Below are 19,312 nucleotides of genomic sequence, written 5' to 3'. Positions count from 1 at the left end.
GTTAATCAACATACTGATCCTCCTGAAGAACTCGACATATAATGGTTCCAAACTCTTTTCCCAAAAGGATAATATATTTCAGATCGTTGCCAAATCATTTTCTTGCTGTCTTCCCAGAAAAACCCACCTCTCTTCAGTGTCCTAGAAATCTTCAGTTCTAAAGTAAATGAATGACAGAACCCTCAACTCATCTTTTTTTGTCTATTTTTCATCACCAGAAATAAAAGAGGAATTGAAAAACAACCTATCATGGTTAACAGAAAACTAATTTCCTTTACCAGACTTTATGATGGTCAATACAGAAAGTGAAACTGGGAGCAGAGATGAAAACGAAAGAATTTTCAGGTATTTTCTACCAAATTGTCCAGCATACAAAAAAAAAAAAAAAAAAAAAAGCCTTTCTAAGTAAGGTACTAGGAGAAAGAATACATTGGAGAGGTTCAAAAGAAATGGGAAAAAAAAAAGAACATGTCTCTCTCTTCTTCTATTGTCAAACCTAAGCCAGCAATGAAATACACAGTGACCTGTACATGTGCAAGACTGCAGAGCACACATAGTGTTTTACGGTAGCTTGGAAAGAAGAAACAGTAGGTAAAACAAACATCTAGAATAACAAAAGAAAAAAACAAACCTGCTCTATATTCTCAGTTAGAACTTTTTATCCCCACATCTTCCTTAACCAAGTTCACTTCAAGCTCACTCTTTTCATTTAGCCAATACAACTGTATTTGGAGCATCTTCTGTGATTTCCCCTTGTGTAACTGCATTCTCCAAACTAAATCAAAGTAAAAATTTCTCTCACATTGTGAAAAGCAATTTTTTTTAATAATCTGGACTGTGAATAATTAGAAGACAAATTCAGAAAGGCAGCTTTTGAAGTAATCTCTCAAGTACAAACTTACTACTCCTCAGTGATGGTATTTTCAAAAGGAAACAAATACTTCAAGCTATGATCACATAAATCTTCCTGCATTACTTTACACATTGTGAAACTCACCATTCTTCACAGCAGACTGCTGAACAAGAGAGACAATTACTGTTAAACATAACCAAATAGGTAATTCCTCTATTTTCTTCAAACAAAAAAGGGCATTGATATTAATCTGGACTCTGCTTAGTTTATCTCAATCTTTAGATGGTATCGCCAAAAGCATCAGTAGCTGCTGCTACACAAGGATTTTTCAAATTGTTTCAGGCAATCAATTTGGATTTGCACTCTTGTCTCTTTGAATTCTGCATCTCAGCCAAGGGAAGTCTAAACTCACTGTTCAAGGTAAACATTTTCAAATGGTTCATGAGCTAAGAACCAGAAAGTTAAAAACATCCTTGAAACAACACATGCTGACACTTTTGCCAGATCTCAGAATAACTTATAATACCTTCCACAAATGGTAATTTCCAAGTAAACAGTCTGAAGGTTGTATAATAAAGGTAAACTCTGAAATTTCATCATGTATTTGCACTCTCAAGGAAGAGAATTAGATTTATTCATCACCTATAAAAATATCTCTTCCTTTCTTTCCATTTTCCCCTGAAAAGGCTCTATACACAGCTAAGGAGAATCATCTAAGTCTCAATAAAGTCTTATACTGTACCATTACACTGTATGCAAGCAACTATTTTCTTCAAAATTGAGCATTCCTGAATGTTACCAAACACATACTGATTAATTCAAAATCCGCTCTTCTAAGATGCTTTAACTCACAGATGTGACAGATTTGGTTATCTATAAAACACAAAACAGAGCCCCATGTATTGGCAACATCATCATCCCCCCATAGAAGCATGCTCAGATGAGACTGGCACAAGAGAATTCTAAAAACCTTTTTGATAAGCTCTTACTTATTCTAGGCCAGGCACAAGAGGAGAAACAAGAAGAAAACCATGTTTCTTCTCTGCAAAACCAAAGTATTCATTTTTCTATCTGGTTCTTCCAGACTATATCCAACAACCCTTTCCTAAAAGGAAGCTTAAAAGCATTAATTTCAGCTGTATCTGTATATGACATTTCTCAATATTTTTTTCTGTTATCTTAATTATTCATTTGATCTTTATTCATTTTGGCTTCACTTCCTCACCATAACATACTGTACATATCACTGGGCACCAGTTTGGGGCTTTTTTTCAGGAGAAACAGAGAATGATTAGGGCACTTATATATGCCTTTCTTTGTGCATGCTAGGAACACCTCCAACAATCAAAATTTCCTATGTGTAGTGTGTATACATACATACATACACACATATAAAAATAGACACAATTGACAACCTCTCAACAGCAAGAAAACAAAGCCTAAAACTTTATTGCTGGTTTACTATTTCTGAAAAAAAGGACTGTTTTTATCTTACCAATTCTTCTATCAAAGATTTTGTTGGAGATTAGCTTTTATCAACATATTCTGACAACACTGAAGACTGAATTACTGGATATGATGTCTCAAGTAATGTAAAGAAAATTTTGAAGCATTCACGTAAACCACAGCCTATTTGTAAACCAGAAGACAGTAAGAGCGATTATAACCACTGCAATCACTTATTCAATAGCTTCCCTGAAAACCAAACAGTACGTGCTGCATTCTCACAGCGAACTGCAAAACTCCCTTCTTGTTCCTCATGGAGTGAAAAGCAGATCCAATATTCTACAATCAATTGAATAAAACATTACAATGTATGCATTTTACAGTGCAACAACGAATTCAGAGGAAGAAAGTTGTGGAAGAAATTCAGAGGAAGTTGGTTGCTCTCTCCTTTCCAGAAATGGTGGATTTAAGATGCCATCTTGATGTTATCCCCATGGTCTCACACAGGCATAACCAACACAACACAGTAACAGAAAACCTACTAACCAATAATACTAACCAACTGCCAGCCAACAAGTAGAATATAATCCTGACTTTACCCATCCACCGGGAAGCAGTGTTGTTAAAACAGAAATTTATTAAGCTGTTCTTCTTGGTAGTTCCTGCAATTACCTATAATACGGAGACTTCTGGAAAAACAGATAATGTAGAAGGAAAACTACCATTGAACAAAGCTAGCTTAATCGTCATTCAAATCCTGCAGTTAATAATCCTCAGATATTACTTCCATTACATTGTCCTAACAAAAACATTTTTCCAACCATCTTTCTAAAGTCAAACTTCCTAAAAGTTACTGTTGCGAATACTTCTAGACAGGTTAGAAACTTGAATATTCACGTATCAATTACAGAATTCTGGGATGAAGATATAGATGATGAGCTTATAATGCCTAAGAAGATACAGAAGTGATCTTTAGAAATAAGTGCTGACAAACTTTACTTAGCAACAGTGGCTGAAGTTGCGAGTTCAAGAAATGTTATGAAGCAAAGTAATGCATTTAAAATTCACTACTCTTCTAACCTATCAGTAAAATATTGGGTTAAGAGCCTATCAATAAATACAAGAGAAAAGACTGGTCAGCATATAATTAGCTACCCCTCCTGAAAGACATTCAACCTCTTCTCAAAACATCATAGACAGAAAAAGAAAACAATGCTGAACTGTTATGGGTAAAAAAAGTTAACCATTTTTTTAAAAGGGTTGCAGAGTTATAAGTTAAGTTGGGAGCTGATTGCTGGCCAGAGAGAGCTCTTTTGTTAGCTGCATGTTGTAATGACCTGTTAAAAGTCGGTCATTAACCCGCAATCGTTGAGAATTCTCCTTTCAGTACCACCCTTGCCTGCTGCCAGAAGGATGGCATATCCTTCCCCCCCACCACCCCCCCACAGACGATGGGAAGGGAGGGGACCTCAGAGGACACGCAAATAACCTCGGAGCCAGGATGCAACGGGGTAAACCCCCCCCAAACTCATCAAATAAACCCCCAAAAGCAACGAGCCAACCCAGAATTAAGAGATCGAGGTGATTTCTGTATATCAGGGACAAGGTCCAGAGCCTGCAGAGACGCTGAAAATTTTTGTCGCCCCTCGCCCCGGCCAGAGAAGACATCAGCCAGAGCCAGGCATCCTGAAAGGCAAACCAAAAAGCAAACACGGGGTATACCCCCATTGCCCTCATGAGAAAAGGACCCCCAGCTCTGCCTCCTAGTGAACAAAGCTGCACTTTCTTCCTCCTCCGAGTCACTCCTGGAAGAGGCAACAGGGAACCGCAGACCTGTCAAGCCCCCCCACCTGAGCTGATCACTTTTAATAAAGGCATTAAAAGGAGAAAGATATCCTGCCCTGTTTATTTCATGAACAACCAAAGTTAGCTAAGCAAAACACAGAACAGCTCTAATGCTTCAGCACTGTGACTGACAGCAATTATGTAAGTCCTCTGCAAAACACATAAGCAATGACCACTGCAAACAATTTAGAACAACAGAATATAGCTGGTGGATACTACAAGAAAATTACAGTGAAACTATACAGACACAATGGAGGAAGCACGTCCATGCATTACTGATTTTCAGGGTACAGCTGTGGTGGGGAGAAAAAAAAAAGCAACATTCAGATAGTTTATTCTGCTTCAGCTGCAGAAGAGACCCTTTTCAGTTCAGTATTTGCCCCAAGGAAAGAAGAGATGACTGACTCCTCTCACATGTTATTGCTCGAATGGGTGAATATTTTTCAGTCATTTACCTCTGTGTGGCAAAATCAACTCCTTCTGAAGTAACCAGGAGAGGGCAGGGGAACGGGCAGGGAGAATATCCTAAAAATTAGGTCAAGTCTGATTTCTGCAAGTTCTCTCTACTGGAAGTCTCATAGTGCATTACTAAATCTATCTGACTTAAAACAATTAAGGAAACATTGATCAGGACTAAATTAGCATTGCAGAGAGGAAAAAAACCACCCAAGATTTTATAGATAAAAAAAGAATCCCACATTTATGTAAATTAGTAGGTAACCTACTAATATGGTGAAAGATTGTGCTGAATTCCTGACTTTGAAAGAAACTCCACAATATGGCAGGAGCCCGGAAGTCAAAGAGCACCTTTTCAACAAGCTACAATTCTGAAGTGCAAAAAAATCTTACTATAATATGACAACTCTGAAAACTAACAGAGCAACTGACTTGAGAGGGAAGTTAAAGCCAAAGAATTTTTTGGGCCCCCTAGCAATACTTTTTGCTGTCATTAAACACCACAGGTGATGTTGCTAAAAGCTGGTGGTTGTGTCTCAACAAGTAGGGGCAAGGAGAAAGGGTGTGAAAGTCCTTTTCCGGACTAGTCATGATCTGCCTGATGCACAATCATCAGGATGGAAAGAAACAGTGTAATGAGGACCATAAAAACAGTTAATCTGACAACAGCAATAATATGTTGACTGCCTTTTAACAGGCAGTTATTTTAATACTTTTGTTAGTATTTTCCTATATAAGCATGAAATGCCACATATATATATACACACAAAAAGACAATTATGTACTTCATAAATTGCATGCTATTTCTGCAGAGAATTTATTATACTCAATCAGAACTTGAGATGAAACTCTTATCCTCTGTATTGAAAAAAATCTACATAGCACACTCTTCAAACTTTGTTTTCTCACCTATTTTTATGAAACGTTTGAACAAAACTAAGAGTTTAAGAGTTTTAGAAATTATCTTCTTTTAAAAATTATAACTTCAGTTAAGATCAGAGTATAAGACCAGTTTCTGCCACTCATTTTTATTCAAAAGGTAATTACAACAACCACACTTACTACCATGAAATCGACTTTACTAAATCTGTCCATTGCATTCAGAATAAAATGGAATTGTGCTGATACAATGCTGGTATAGATCCTTTATGACACTTAAAACCTTAATAATTGGCATAATTTAATTAAGACTCAGATCCCCTGCACTTTTGCTGCATATTGGTTTGGTAATGTCAAAACTTTATATTACCATAACTACTGACAAATTTAGTTGCAACAATATAGATGGATAACTTAACTTTTTTCTCTACAAAATTTTTCTTTTTGTAACATTTCTGAAAAAAATAAAAGATTCCTCAAACACATAATCAAAAAAATTTAGGCTGCCACTTTCTCCTAAAAATTTAATTTTTATTAAAATCTGTCCCTGTCCAAAAATTTAAGTCCTAGCTACACACTTGAGTAGATGTAAATGTTAATTCATTATGATGAGGTCAAGAATATTGATATTACTGTAATTCTGTTCAAGCATCATCCTGGACAGGGCCTTTCTAGTGCTTTATAAAAACAGAAAAGTATTCTCCTCAACTGATTGTGTCTGCCAAGTAAGCACACAGCACACACATCAGTAGCGGTTTAGAAGATACATCTTCATTTCCATATGGATTTAGGTCTAAATTCAATGAGTTTAAAATTATAACATTTTTTAAAAAAATATTTAGCAGTGACGATTTTCCTCTTCTATTTTTGGTAATGAGCTAGAATGAAAGATTTTCCTAAGAAGTACAAAAAAATAGTCTTGCTATAAGAGCTGCTAACTTTACTTCAGAGGCTCAGTAGTTAAAATTGATGGAAGCCTTTGTTTATTTGTCATTTATCTGCTTTTAAATACTTACAGTGAAAAATACGGAAATCAATGTATGGATGAGAACCTCTTCTCTCTGTTTCAAATCCTGCCCGACTTCTTACTCGCACATCTCCTAGAAACAGGGTCAAGAGTGAAATAAAAGTGTGGAAGAGTGGCAGAGATAAAATGCAAATGAACATAGCCTGGAGGGGTAAAGATTCATGTACTTAATGGAGGAGAGTAATTCAAACAATAGGCCTACTTCAATGCTTTTTGTTTTAAAGGTGAAATTCAAAACAAAGTTTGAAGACTTGTTAAACATGCAATCACATGCTTTCTTGCCAAAATCTCTCCTGCCTAAGCATACATTGCCAGAAGCATGTGATAAGCATTCAGATGAAATTAGGAAGAGCTTGCTACACCAGTATGGTAAAAATGCACCTTATTATGACAGAAAACAACAACATTTAAAGTTGATTTGTTCCTCAGTAACACACATACAACAATAACATTTTGTAGAATACAAAAAAGATTCAACTTCTAGAAATGGTAGCTTTTAGCAAATAAGCTAGTTACAATATGGTTTTATATTATATAATATTTTCCCACTAGCATTTACTTACTTGCGCTCAGCTGTTTGAATATTACACAAGAGCCTATTAAAATACCAAAACTCAGTATTAAAATTTGATCAAACTGTTTTGCACTGTAATTAGCTTCAACCTGAATCTCTTAGCATGCTACTTGATTTCTACTTATGCATTTTACCAACTGAAAGCTGATCAGTATTCTTTCGTTAGATAGTTGTATGTATTAATATAAGCAGTTCACCTGCATTAAAAGCTTTCCCTTAAAATCCTTTTGCAATTACAAATTTGGAGAAATCTTCGAGAATCAAATCCAATACTGTTTCCCTCCTCAAACCCTAACAAAGATAAATGTAAGATGTGCAAATGTTGCGGTTTCTAATTATGAAAATCTATCAAGTGTTATATTCACCTCACTTCAAACACAGCACCTCCCATATGAAACCAAAATAAGTAATTAACAAAAAGCACTATGATTGAGTTTATAAGAACTAAATAAAAAGACAGCTATTTATTTTTCATCAAGTCATAGGCATCTTTGAGAGCATTTTTTTCCTTTTTTTTCTTTTCTAATCTGCAATATGTCATGCTGAAGCAGTCAACTTATCAGAAAATAGCTAAAGAATAGCTAAAGGTACTAACTTACACTTCAGTAAATATGCTTTTAAATACTTAACAGGTATCTTTCTAGAGATACATATCTATAAACACTGACACATCTACAGTGATGCACTTGACATGAATGTTATCTTGTGAGGCACGCTGGAAGGACCACAAAAGGGTAAGCAGGCCCAGGGCTCCTCTAAAGTTTACACATCAGTAAAAACATAGTAAATACACGTGCCTTTCTGTTATTAATCTTTTCTTTTTTTTTTAACTGAAAACCTTAACTGAACTGCAAGGGAAAGCAACCCAATTACCATCTCCAAGTATTATTTTTCAGACCACTTACAATATATTACTTATAAGAGCTTCAAGCATTCATTTGAGCAGAGTGCAAGAGACTTGTTTCCTTCCAGGCAATACAGAGGCAGCAAATTGTAGAACTCTTCTGTTAGGCACAAGCAACTGGTGAATTTTATTTACAAAATAAATTAATAAAAATGATAAAGAGAGGAAACTTTGGAAGAGAGGGGGAAAATGCATTAGTAGCTGTATATGAAAATAACAGTGTGCATGGAGGAAAATTCGACTTTCATTACCTTTCACTCATATTTATCTGGGTAATCAAGCATAGTTACAGCTGTGTGAATGAGTTCACCAGCTAAATTAAAAAAAAATAAAAGAGGCTTTTTAGTGGAGCTAATTTTTTTACAGAAAAGGTGATACAGCTTTTGTGATTTATCTTTAGTTTAAAATGCAGTTTTTTACTTTTAAAATTTACAAACCACAGTACCAATTAGCAAATAGTTTCAGACAGTGTATGACTAGGTTGTGGCAAACAAGTTGTTTTAAGTGTCAAGAATAGGAAAAGTTCACAGAACAATACCTGAAGGCTAACATGGAATTCTGCAAATAACAAAATGAGCAGGTTCATCTGATAAATGATGTCCAGAAAGTTTCCCTCTGCTTTGTTCTTTTTATTTACTATCCCTGACTAACAGCATAGACTGAATAATAGTACCCTTGGTACCCTTGAAATGCCTGCAATGTTGAGAACTTTAGGGAGGAAAAAAAGAAAAACTGTAAGTAAAATGAAGAACTGCAACTGACTACATTACTTTAAAAAGGAATTATTAGAATATCTATTTACAGAAATATTTAGCCATAGAAAGCATTGTATATAAAAATGCACATGGCAAACTAAGGAAAAGGCAACTGTAATACGATAAAGCTAAAATCAGTGTATTTACTTGCATACATATAAAATGAGGAATTCCCAGCAAGGAAAGCTAAATATTTTCATTACTTAGTTATTGAACAAAATTCTCTCTCCCTAATCATGGTAGAAGAAGCAATTAATAAAACAACAACAACAATATCTCAACAATTGATTTTTTTTTTAGAATACAACTGGATTTATTCTGGAAAAATATACCCCTTCTACAAGACTGGAATTACAGCAAACAAAGCAGAAAATTCTCTTGTGCCAAAACAAAAGCAGAAGAGATGTCTCCATTGTCATGGTACAGAACTGCTGCATTTTTCAAGATTTCAGACAATAAATGTACTTGAAAAATATTGGTACAAGTGGAATTTCATGATACCATACATCCATCTGAAGTTTCTTAAAAAACAGAAGTAGAAAAAGGGATAACTGGCTGCACATTATGAAATAATGTGCTATTAGCACAGTGAAACTAATCTCTAGTGCATATGTATAGTTAGTTCCCAAACATCCAGAAATACTGGATCATCATTATGCATTCACTCTTTGGTTAATGTAACCTGCAGAAGATTAATGTATCCCAAATGCACCCACTTCATTCTACCTTCACACAACATAACATGTTCACATCAATTTGCTTGGGAAATCATGCACAAGTGTTTTGCAACCCTGTGACTGTGAAGTTATGCAGAATTTAATTTTAAGGAAGGGACATGTTTATCTTCACAGAGAACTTCACAAAAAAGCAGAAGATATCCCAGATTTGAGATTACTTTTATCAAACAAAAGGACACTGTTACATAATTCCTTCAAACAGCAACAGAAGTCCAACCTCAGAGCCAACCATTATTATAGTAGCCGAAAGACAATTAAAATTCAACACCTAAAACAAAAGAACTTACAAATAGTTTTTGTTTATTTAGACCCTTACAAACATATTGAAATGCTTACACAATCTTTTTAAGCCATCAGATCCCACAGTCTGCTTATAGGTAAATTTCCTTGGGGGAGGGCACAGAAGTGGCAGCAAGCTGACCGACAGCTTTTTTCTGAAGTATCTCTTCTTGAGCCACTTTCAGCCACTCTGGAAAGAGTCCTGTGTTACCTCTATGGAACACATTCAAGTCCAGCATCTTAATGATACTGGACTTCCAGGAACAATTTTTTTCCCTCTCTGAGAGTTTTGCTGATTCCAAATATTCAAGAGAAATATTTTAAAAATGTGAAGCCTTCCTTTGCAAACTTTATTCTGAGCACAAAAATGATACAATATTTGATGGCTGAGTATTTAGCTACATTTTTTTCCAGAATAGTCCTGCATGATCAGGATTACTTGCATTTTTAAGAGAATGATCATACTGGCAGAAATTTAATTGAAGACTAAATAAATCATGGAAGAAGGAATGTAAGAAGGAGGTTTGCAGCTACAACTGAAAACTGAAAATAATTAGGGCTGTAACAAAACTTACCTTGAAATAGATTGTTTAATTCCTGCCCCTCTCTCAGATTCCTGCTCACACCACAAGGACAGCTCTGATACTTACGAGGCAGCTGAAATGCCACAGCTGACATCCCTGGGCGTTAGGGTTACCCAGCACGTACTTGGTGCTACCCTAACACTGCAGTGTGGCACAGCAACAATGCAGCAGCTACTTGCGGAGCTCAGGCCATCCGGAGCAGGGACAGAAACCTCAGAGACCATGGAGGACAGCTGGGAGCAGAAACTGCGACAGCCACCTCAAGGTAAAGGACTCAAGACAAAGCCATGAGGTTGTGAAGAGCAGGATTTTCCGACAGAATTAATAACTTCTAACTTCGCATATTAAAATTCCTATTAAATTTGTTGGAGAAATAGATGACAGGTCAGCTGAATGTGCCAGAATTAAAGCAAACAGAACACAACATAAAAACTGCTACCACAGAAGAGTGTGCACAGTACACGGTAGCTTTTCTCCAGTGTTTCCTATTTGAAGTGATCAAGACCTCTAAAGGAAGATAAATACTCCAGTTGTAGCTGAGAGGTGCATGCTCACCAATATAAGTAGTCAGTGCCCCACACTTTCTACCCCATGCACAGCAGAAAAACTTTCAGTCACTATAAAGCAACAAGAAAAGGAAACCAGAAAAGCAATAGAAAAATGAAGAAAGTATCAAGATTACACAGAAGCACTTACAAGATATTTTGAGAATTCCTCATAGTTGCTGAGAAAAGTGGTTGAGGTGATGCAGATGTTTTAGCCCTTCCAAGTCTTAAAAGAAAAATTCTACAATGCTGCATCTGTATCTATATTTTAAAATAGTAAATAAGCCACACGGGAGTGGCCTAGTGTGTATTTTGGGAATGGGGTATGACAGATGAGTCATTACAGTCAGTGCTGCTTGTTTATATCAACACACTGATGAAGGCAGTTAGGAGTGAGCTTTTTATTTTGCATATTGCTAAAACGGGATCTTTTAAATTGAACCTGGACACACTGCCATAGCACAGGAATTTGTATTTACTTGGTGGAAATGAATTTCCATTGGACTACCATTGGAACAGCCTGAAAACACTGAATGAAGCAACTTCATGGCCAGCACAACTAAACAAAGGCAGAGGGAGTTACTGTAGATACTCCTAGCCTTACATTTTTGGTCTTCTAAGATAAACACCTTATCAAGGTACGTTTTATTACTAGATACATTTATTCCATTAGTATGGAATAAAACCAACCAAGTAAAAGGCAAATCCTCTCATGACTGTGCCTAACTTCCCACTAAGTTACAGCTGAGGATTCCTTATAGCTTATTCTGCTCAAGTGCACTGAGATAAATAGAACAAAAACAAAACTCTTTTAATACTGCAGTAAAAGCAATGCTTCACATTTCTTACAAAAAATTGTAATGGAATATATTAACCCTTGAATCTACTCTGATCTGACTGTTCTACATACTAATGAGTCCAACTGTTCAGCTTTCAGGCTGGTCTTTTTTACAGTTGATTTACAAGTACAAAAATAATAAATACGTAAATAATTGCTAACTTGTACAGTATAGTACACATAACATTTGTGTAAACCAAATGATATCTATTAAGTGAGAAAATAACACAAATTTACCACATAATGATTCAAACATGCCATGAGCAATTTTTTGTTTGCTTGTACCCTCCTCCCCCACCTAAGTTGGAAGTCAACCCTTTAAAAGATTTACTGCTTCTGAATAGCAGAACAACATGAATGAATTATGCCAGCAAGAATTATACTATTCATAACAAGCATCAATCTCATTATGTAATAATTAATTTCAATGAGAGTACAAGGGAAAAATTAATTTACTTAAGATCATGTTCTGAATATTTTCCAGTTCTACCTATGAGAATAGTGGAAGTTTTCCAAAACAAATTAAATTTTTCTCTCCAGTCAGACGTATATATCAAAAACTAGAAGAAGCCATGCTTTGCTTCTCTCTAGAATTACTTGAGCATTATCACAAATCCTTCTGCAGAAAAGACGGGCCTAACTACTTCATTTTAACTTTTGAAAACAAAATAAACCTATTTACAACAACAACAACAACAGCCCAGCAGCTTTTTCAATAAACATTTAGAACCCAGTATCTTCTGTTCTCATCTTAACAAATCCCCAAAGTAATTAAATTCTCTGATCAAAACCCCTTCAGTAGACAGTCAGTGCAACAGTATTAACAACTACAAAAATGTAAAAAATCAAAATAACTGGAAGAAAAAAGTGAAGCTGCTAAGTCAAAATTGAATTTATATGTATAGATGACCATATATTCCTACATATGTAGGTGAGGACTATAAATTATTATACACACATACATATAGCTTACAACTTTAAATTCATAGACAATGCAGTTATGAATTTCTGGGGACTTTAACACATACAATATACAACTAAAATGAAAAGACTCAGGGCATAAAAAGACATGTTCTGGCTGATTTAGTTGGAGATGGTTAAGAATTTGTAATGAGTAGCTGCTGGTGTTCATTGAGCTGTGTGAGACATCATGCAAGCATTCATAGTCCATTTCAACACAGATTCATAGCTCAAGGTGGCTTAAATTAAGTGGCATCACACAGCAGTGAAACAGAGCACATACACAGTCACCATGCCATCTGCACCACCAGCAGCCTCCAGAAGAGATGTGGGAAATACTGAATCTGCAAGAGCCAGATCTGCGAGAGCTTTGCATCTTTCTCCTCTCAACAAATGACCTCAACTCCTCCTGTGCACTCACTACCACAGAGGGTCTCCCCTGGATGCTTTCCCCTCCCAATACCATTCTTTTGTTTGAACTTGGCTTTACCCTTTATCTCCTTGCTACTCTGGAAGGACTCCTCAGTAAGTTGACTTAACAACTCAGCCCCGTCAAGCACCCTTTCCTTCCTCAAGTCACCTTCTAGGATTAACGAGAAAAATAGTTTAAAATCACATCACTATTTCAAGAACACCTCACGCATTTCATAGCCTCAGTATTGAAGTTTTTAACAGTGTGTGGTAACTCTCCAATAAGTGAGAGCTACAGTTTTAACTAGAAAGTACCATGCAGAGGTGGTAAATTCCACTACAGAAAGATCAATCATGAGTCACTTAGAAAACTTTACTTCTACCAAACACATTGGGTTAATTATAAGACCTTTCCTTTTTCTTCAATATAGGAGTAAAACATCCTACACAATGTTTACCTCAGGAAAAAAGAAACTAAAAAAGGCAAACAACCAAAAACCCAAGTCAACATATAACAGCCCAAACTCTTGTAGAGATTCTAACCAAAATATTATCCAGGAGAAAGAGAATGCTAAGTTTATCAATTCAACAGAGATATAAAAAAGTTATTCTTTAAATCAATCATAAATGTTGGAACCTGCAATATAGAAAATAGTATGCTTACCTAGCATACGAATGTACAACGCAGTCTGATCAGAGCTGTCATAGGAAATTGCTCCACGTCTCTGAAAAAAATAAGTGTATTTTAAGCAAGTTAGAATCAAACAATTTTTAAATTGAAATGAAAATAAAGTATTAATTGACCATTTCCATCTTAACTCTTAACATTAATTTTAGAAATTGTGCGTCTTTCACACAAAATGCATTTTTCAAGTATACGTATCATCTGATTTTGCTTTAAGAGGGAACAAAGGAAGGAAAGGAAATGGTAGTGAAAAGATTATGAAAACCGAGATCCGAGCGTGGTTAAAAAAAACACCCCCCATACATTCCTTCCCAATGTTCCTCAATCGTTCCTCACAATAGGAAAGACATAGAACGAGATTACGCAGATACGAGAAACTGCTCCTTATGGCCTTCTAGAACACCATACTTGAAACAAATACTTGAAGTTCCTGGTTCATATATCTACTTTTACCAAAGGTAAGAGATGTAAAACACCATTACTGCAGCCCTAGGATGGTACGTGCTACTTTCACTCTACCCTGTATTTTCTGTAGGCAAAGCAAGGGTATCACTGAGGTAATATGTTATAAATAAAGGAATTTCAGAGAAAGACAGCAAGCAGTATTTCAAATTTGATGATAGAAGTTCAGAAGAATCATCAAGTTATCCATGTATAAGATTGAGATACTCCCACAAAAACTGTATTTTTTACCTACATGGGACACATATGTTTCATACATATTCAGCTACTGTGGTAGTAACAATCAAGGAAGTCTCCCACAAAGTGGTGAACTTCTCCTCTAACAGCTAAAAACTGGAGGAATGTTCTCACTGGCATCACAGAGTCTTCAAAGCATGACTCCACCTAGCACCCAGCCTCACATGGCGCCTTTATTGTACTTTGACCATCTTCTGCCCCTTCCTAGGCCCTTCATTAATGTTACTTGTTAACATTAGGATGAGAGGATCACTTTCACAATCAGACTTCCATTTTGTTTTTTACAGAAACAAGACTTTTTGTGGGAGGTGCACATTAGAAACTCCTATGACCTTTCTCTGTACACCACACTTCTTTCTTACACTGAGGACAGTGAAGTCCTTGATGCTATCAAGAGTCACCACATGCCTTTGAGAACTTCAGATAAAAGTCAGCCTGGTGGCAAACATAATCACCCATTTTTTTATGTATACATCAGGAACAACAGTACCTCAGGGACACACAACAGCCTGAAAAATGTGTAAGTTCAAAAGATAAGAAATCAAACCATGTTAGGAAACATGATAGAAAAAATAATGTTCCCTATTGAGAAAAAATCTGAAGGAAATAAAAATTACATGGAAAGGCAAAAAGATGCATATCAGCAGTTCTGCCTATCTACAGAACAACCTAAATGAACTCAAAGACAGCCTAGAGATAAGTAACCTCAATCACCATGATCTGTACAACTGATGGGCTAAGACTCCAAACTCATAAGCTACACTTTTAAAAAAAATATTTTTCATGACAAAACAAAAAATAAAACCTTACACTTGAAGTTGTAGAAGTTTTTTCCAAAGATAAGATTAATATGCAATTACAGAAGTGACCAAAAGACCTAGCTCCAAATGGGGTCCAATAATAATAATGGGGTCCAAGCTGTTGTAAAGACTACAAGGAAGAACTCCCTGTACAGAACTTTTATGTTGTCTCAGCCTTTGTTCTATATTTTCTTGGAAGATCATAAACCATGCAAATAATTCCTCAATATATGTTTGTACAGCATTTCTCACAGCATTATGCCCGTCCCAATGGGCAAGGTAAAAATACAACTGCTCAGCCAGAAAATGATGCTGATTTCTCACTAACATTTTCAATGTTTTTCATTAAACTTGCCTTTGAGTTTCAGAAAATCTCAGCTAAATATATTTTCCACAGCCTGGAACATTTCGTATCACTGACTAGGCACAATCAGTGATGTAATTTAGTGCTAACTTGCAATTTGCACCTGTCTATCACAGATTTCTGGACACGTCCAGTACAGTTCTGTAATCTAATACAGGGAAACCTAAGCACACATGCAGCTACAAGACCCACATACAACTGGAGCATTAGTCTCCAAGAAAGAAAACAATATACAAAAATTTACTGAAAAATAAATTATTTTGATATGTCAATTCTAAAATATTACTTGCACCCCAAAATAAAATATTGTTAGAAAAAGCAGCATATATAAAGTAGTGCATCCATGAATGATATCAAATACAAAGCACATTTTAAAAAAATATACAGAAGTTGCTTATGCAGGCAAGTGATTTTGCTCTGCAAGGATGCATTTGAAACAATCAAATCTAGTAAAATTATCTTAGAAAGTTTGGTTCTCTAAGGAAAAACAGAGACAATTTATTGCATAAATTTCACTGGCAGTACTACGCAAATAGCAGGACAATTTCAGCTAATTCCGCTAAAAGGACTGAGGTCTCAAAGATACCTATTCATTGATATTTGTTAAATTAAACAGATAAGAGGAAAACATGTATTAGCAAGTTCCACCAACAGATGTTGGGAGGTGATGAGTGGTCAGATCTTTTATCTTTAGACCAGGCAAGTAAGCGAGGTACAGAGAGTTGAGCACTGTAGTGGGCAATCAGAGACAAAGGACAAAGCTAATGGTACAGAGGTTTTTTAGCAACTTGTGATAAGTAAACAAATAATATTGCACCCATCCAGACACAGATTGCTTTGTGTCAGCTTACCCTGCAAATACATAATAGACGATCTCCTGCAGGTTGTGGTCCATCACCTATTTTCCCACTTCAAATAACACTGTCAGTGCATTTGTTATTCTACCCCCTACAGTACTACAGAAAAATGCAAGGAAAAAGGCAGAAAGAGAGAAGTAATTTAACATACCCTCTATGGGGTTCTTTAAGATATATTGTCCAGATTCCACTACTTAAACCCAGCAAAGAGAAAAACCAGATTTAATGCTTCAACTTTTACTGTGATACAATCAGACAGCAAATTCGTAAGGAAGGCAAATGTGTCTTGAAGAACTAAAGTTGCTGTCAAGCACCCAACTGTTCAAACAACTTAATCAGTGGGATTTTACCCTTGTTGATGACCAAAAATGCCACCCTCCTCACAGCTAATCAAAGGTCCACTCTCTGTAGTCTACACAAGGCACCAACACCATACTTAGCCTAAAAATATACCTTACTTACCCAGTTGAGACAACCACAGCATACACTGAATAGCATACCCGGCAGACACCTTGGATCAGAAAATATTACTTGTTGTCATGTTATGGTCAATATTTTTAATTCATTTAGCAGAAGAATTTATTTCTAAATCTCTGCACCACCTCTCCGGACTACCTGAAGACTTGTACCTGTTAATAACAATACTGACCCTCTGTACAAATATCAAACAAATAAGCACCATTCCAGCAAGCAGACAGAATTACTAGTACTCAAAGACAAGACAACTGTGATGTGTCTGTGTTTAGGTAGGCTCTGTTTGCAATCACAAGGACAACTTGGTGGGAATGTGCTGGATCCTACGTGATTCAACAAATTCCTCAAATGATTACCTGAGATTCTCAACTGCTCTGCTCCCTTCCAGGCACGAGCGCAGCCACCTGAACTGGGTGGGCTCTTTTGCTTCAGCAGTGAAGATGGATGTCAGAAAGATGACTGGGAAGGATAGTTTATACTGGACTTCCACTTTCAAAGCCTCACCTTAAACTTCAGTTTCACACTAGAGTATAATTTATTCTTCAAAAGGGTGATACAATCAAAAAGTTTACTTTTTTCTTCTCCTTTGAGACATTTGTGGAAAGTGAATGGAAGAAGTTCAAACTAAATTGGAAGATCCATTAATACTCTAAGAACAACACTGATACAGGGACTCTGCAAAAACATGCAAAGGGGGTACATACCAGAACTTAGATTTAAGTCAGATCTCTCTGAATATCTTTTCACAGAGTATAGAACGTTATTAAAGGCCATGCAATGGGAACAACGTGCCAAAATAGCACACAGATACATCTTCAAAGGGAAACCGCTTCAGTGATGCTTGGGAGTAAAAGCATTTGCATGAACCACTTGGAAACGGAGCACCTGCTGCTGTTTGTGTCAAACAGAAATGTTTCCATTGATGTATCAGTTTTATCACAGACTTCCCAATCTTGTTGTGTGCAGAGCACCAGCATTACCGCATTTCACTTTGGCAAGGGCCAGCTTGTGGACTGTCTAGCAAAACAACTCCTGTTCTCATTCTCTAACAACACTGCTAGAGCTGTTGGCCTTCAAAATTCAGTACCACCCGTCAAAAGCACCATCCATGCTTTTTGAGGGACTACACCACCCTCATTTTGCTACTCAGTTGTTTATTCAGAAGCTGGGAAACAAAAGACAGAGGACAGAAAGCAACACAGGCAAGTGTTTTTACCTACCTGACTTTCTAGTCCAAGCTCTTTGCTGAACTATCAGAGCATTAGTCTCAACTGCTCTGAAGACAAGTGTGGAGAAGTTGTTATACCAATTGCAATGTACTGGTTATGCTACCTCAAATATACACCCTTGGAAAGTATTTAAGATCACAAGACAGTTTATGAACTAGAAGTCTTGAGAATGACAAACCAGTTAAGACCTTACTTCTCCAACTATTATTAGATTTCAAAAGCAAGACTGTCATGTATGTTAGACTTAATTCAAGTATTTAAAAGTTCCATGCTAAGATTCACTGTTTTCCAAAAAGCACCATCAAGTTTTTAATTCACTAAAGCATAGAAAAATGCTCTTTAAGAAGCACTTAAATTGACGCTGAATTCAGGTAAGCCACTAAAAAATGGTCCTACTACTATTTTAAAATTTCATTGCAGTTCAAAGCATTACTCTGAAAGTTTATCAAACCAACAGTAAGAAAATGTCATTCAAATTTAATCAGCAATAAGATTACACCTTTCCTTCAAATATTCAAATGCGATAATTTTAATATTTTCTTCCATATAAAGCTATTTCACATGACCACCTCCCAAGACAGATGGCAAACATTTTTAAACTTAGCTATCATTTGAGTGATAGTTATCAATGTTAGTGATACATATATCTCACAAGCATCTGTAAGCTATTTTTTCTTATATACCTCAGATGTATATCATGTGGCATAAAATGTATCCAAAGCTTTATCAACATTAAAAAAAAAATTGCAAGGAATTTTATGCCTAATTGTATTATGTCAGCTACTTGGGAATTTTTTTTTTCCCCCCACTTTAAACCAATCTCTGACCAAACTGGATTAGACATAATCCTTGAACAGGCTTTTTATGTCAAGTTCCAAAAAGCCAGCAGTTCAACAACATAGCAGTAAAATGCAGATGATGTACTGGTCTAGCACACAGGCTGTAAATCTGTAGAATCTGCCTTCAGTCACAAGCGAACATCCATTGGGCATCCTAGTCTTTTTCTTCATGTGACAAAAGTTGTCACAAGTGCTAGCAACTAAGCCTGACCCTTTTTGCTTTTAATAAATTTAGAAACATGTTATTGGCAATGACTGAAGAGTACAGGCAT

The 19,312-nt window shown here is 36.1% G+C and overlaps 1 protein-coding gene across 5 annotated transcripts in view; it reads right to left on the bottom strand.

Moving 5' to 3' along the window:
* The window catches only part of PDE7A (phosphodiesterase 7A), a gene marked incomplete at its 5' end in the record, with an annotated part of 77,095 nt that overhangs the window by 23,027 nt on the left and 34,756 nt on the right, over positions 1-19,312 (bottom strand). For 3 of the 5 annotated variants that reach the window (XM_084208579.1, XM_084208582.1, XM_084208580.1), the window contains 2 exons: positions 6,496-6,579; positions 13,758-13,818. In XM_084208579.1, coding sequence (XP_084064705.1) covers positions 6,496-6,579; positions 13,758-13,818 — 145 coding nt within the window. The remainder of the gene's footprint in view (positions 1-6,495; positions 6,580-13,757; positions 13,819-19,312) is intronic. The other 2 variants (XM_084208581.1, XM_084208583.1) reach the window with 1 other exon arrangement.

This window comes from Fringilla coelebs (genome assembly GCF_963513975.1).
Source record: "Fringilla coelebs genome assembly, chromosome: 1".
Classification (NCBI taxonomy): Eukaryota; Metazoa; Chordata; class Aves; order Passeriformes; family Fringillidae; genus Fringilla; species Fringilla coelebs.
The sequence above is the reverse complement of the archived record's forward strand: the minus strand, read 5'-3'. Positions and strand labels throughout refer to the sequence as shown.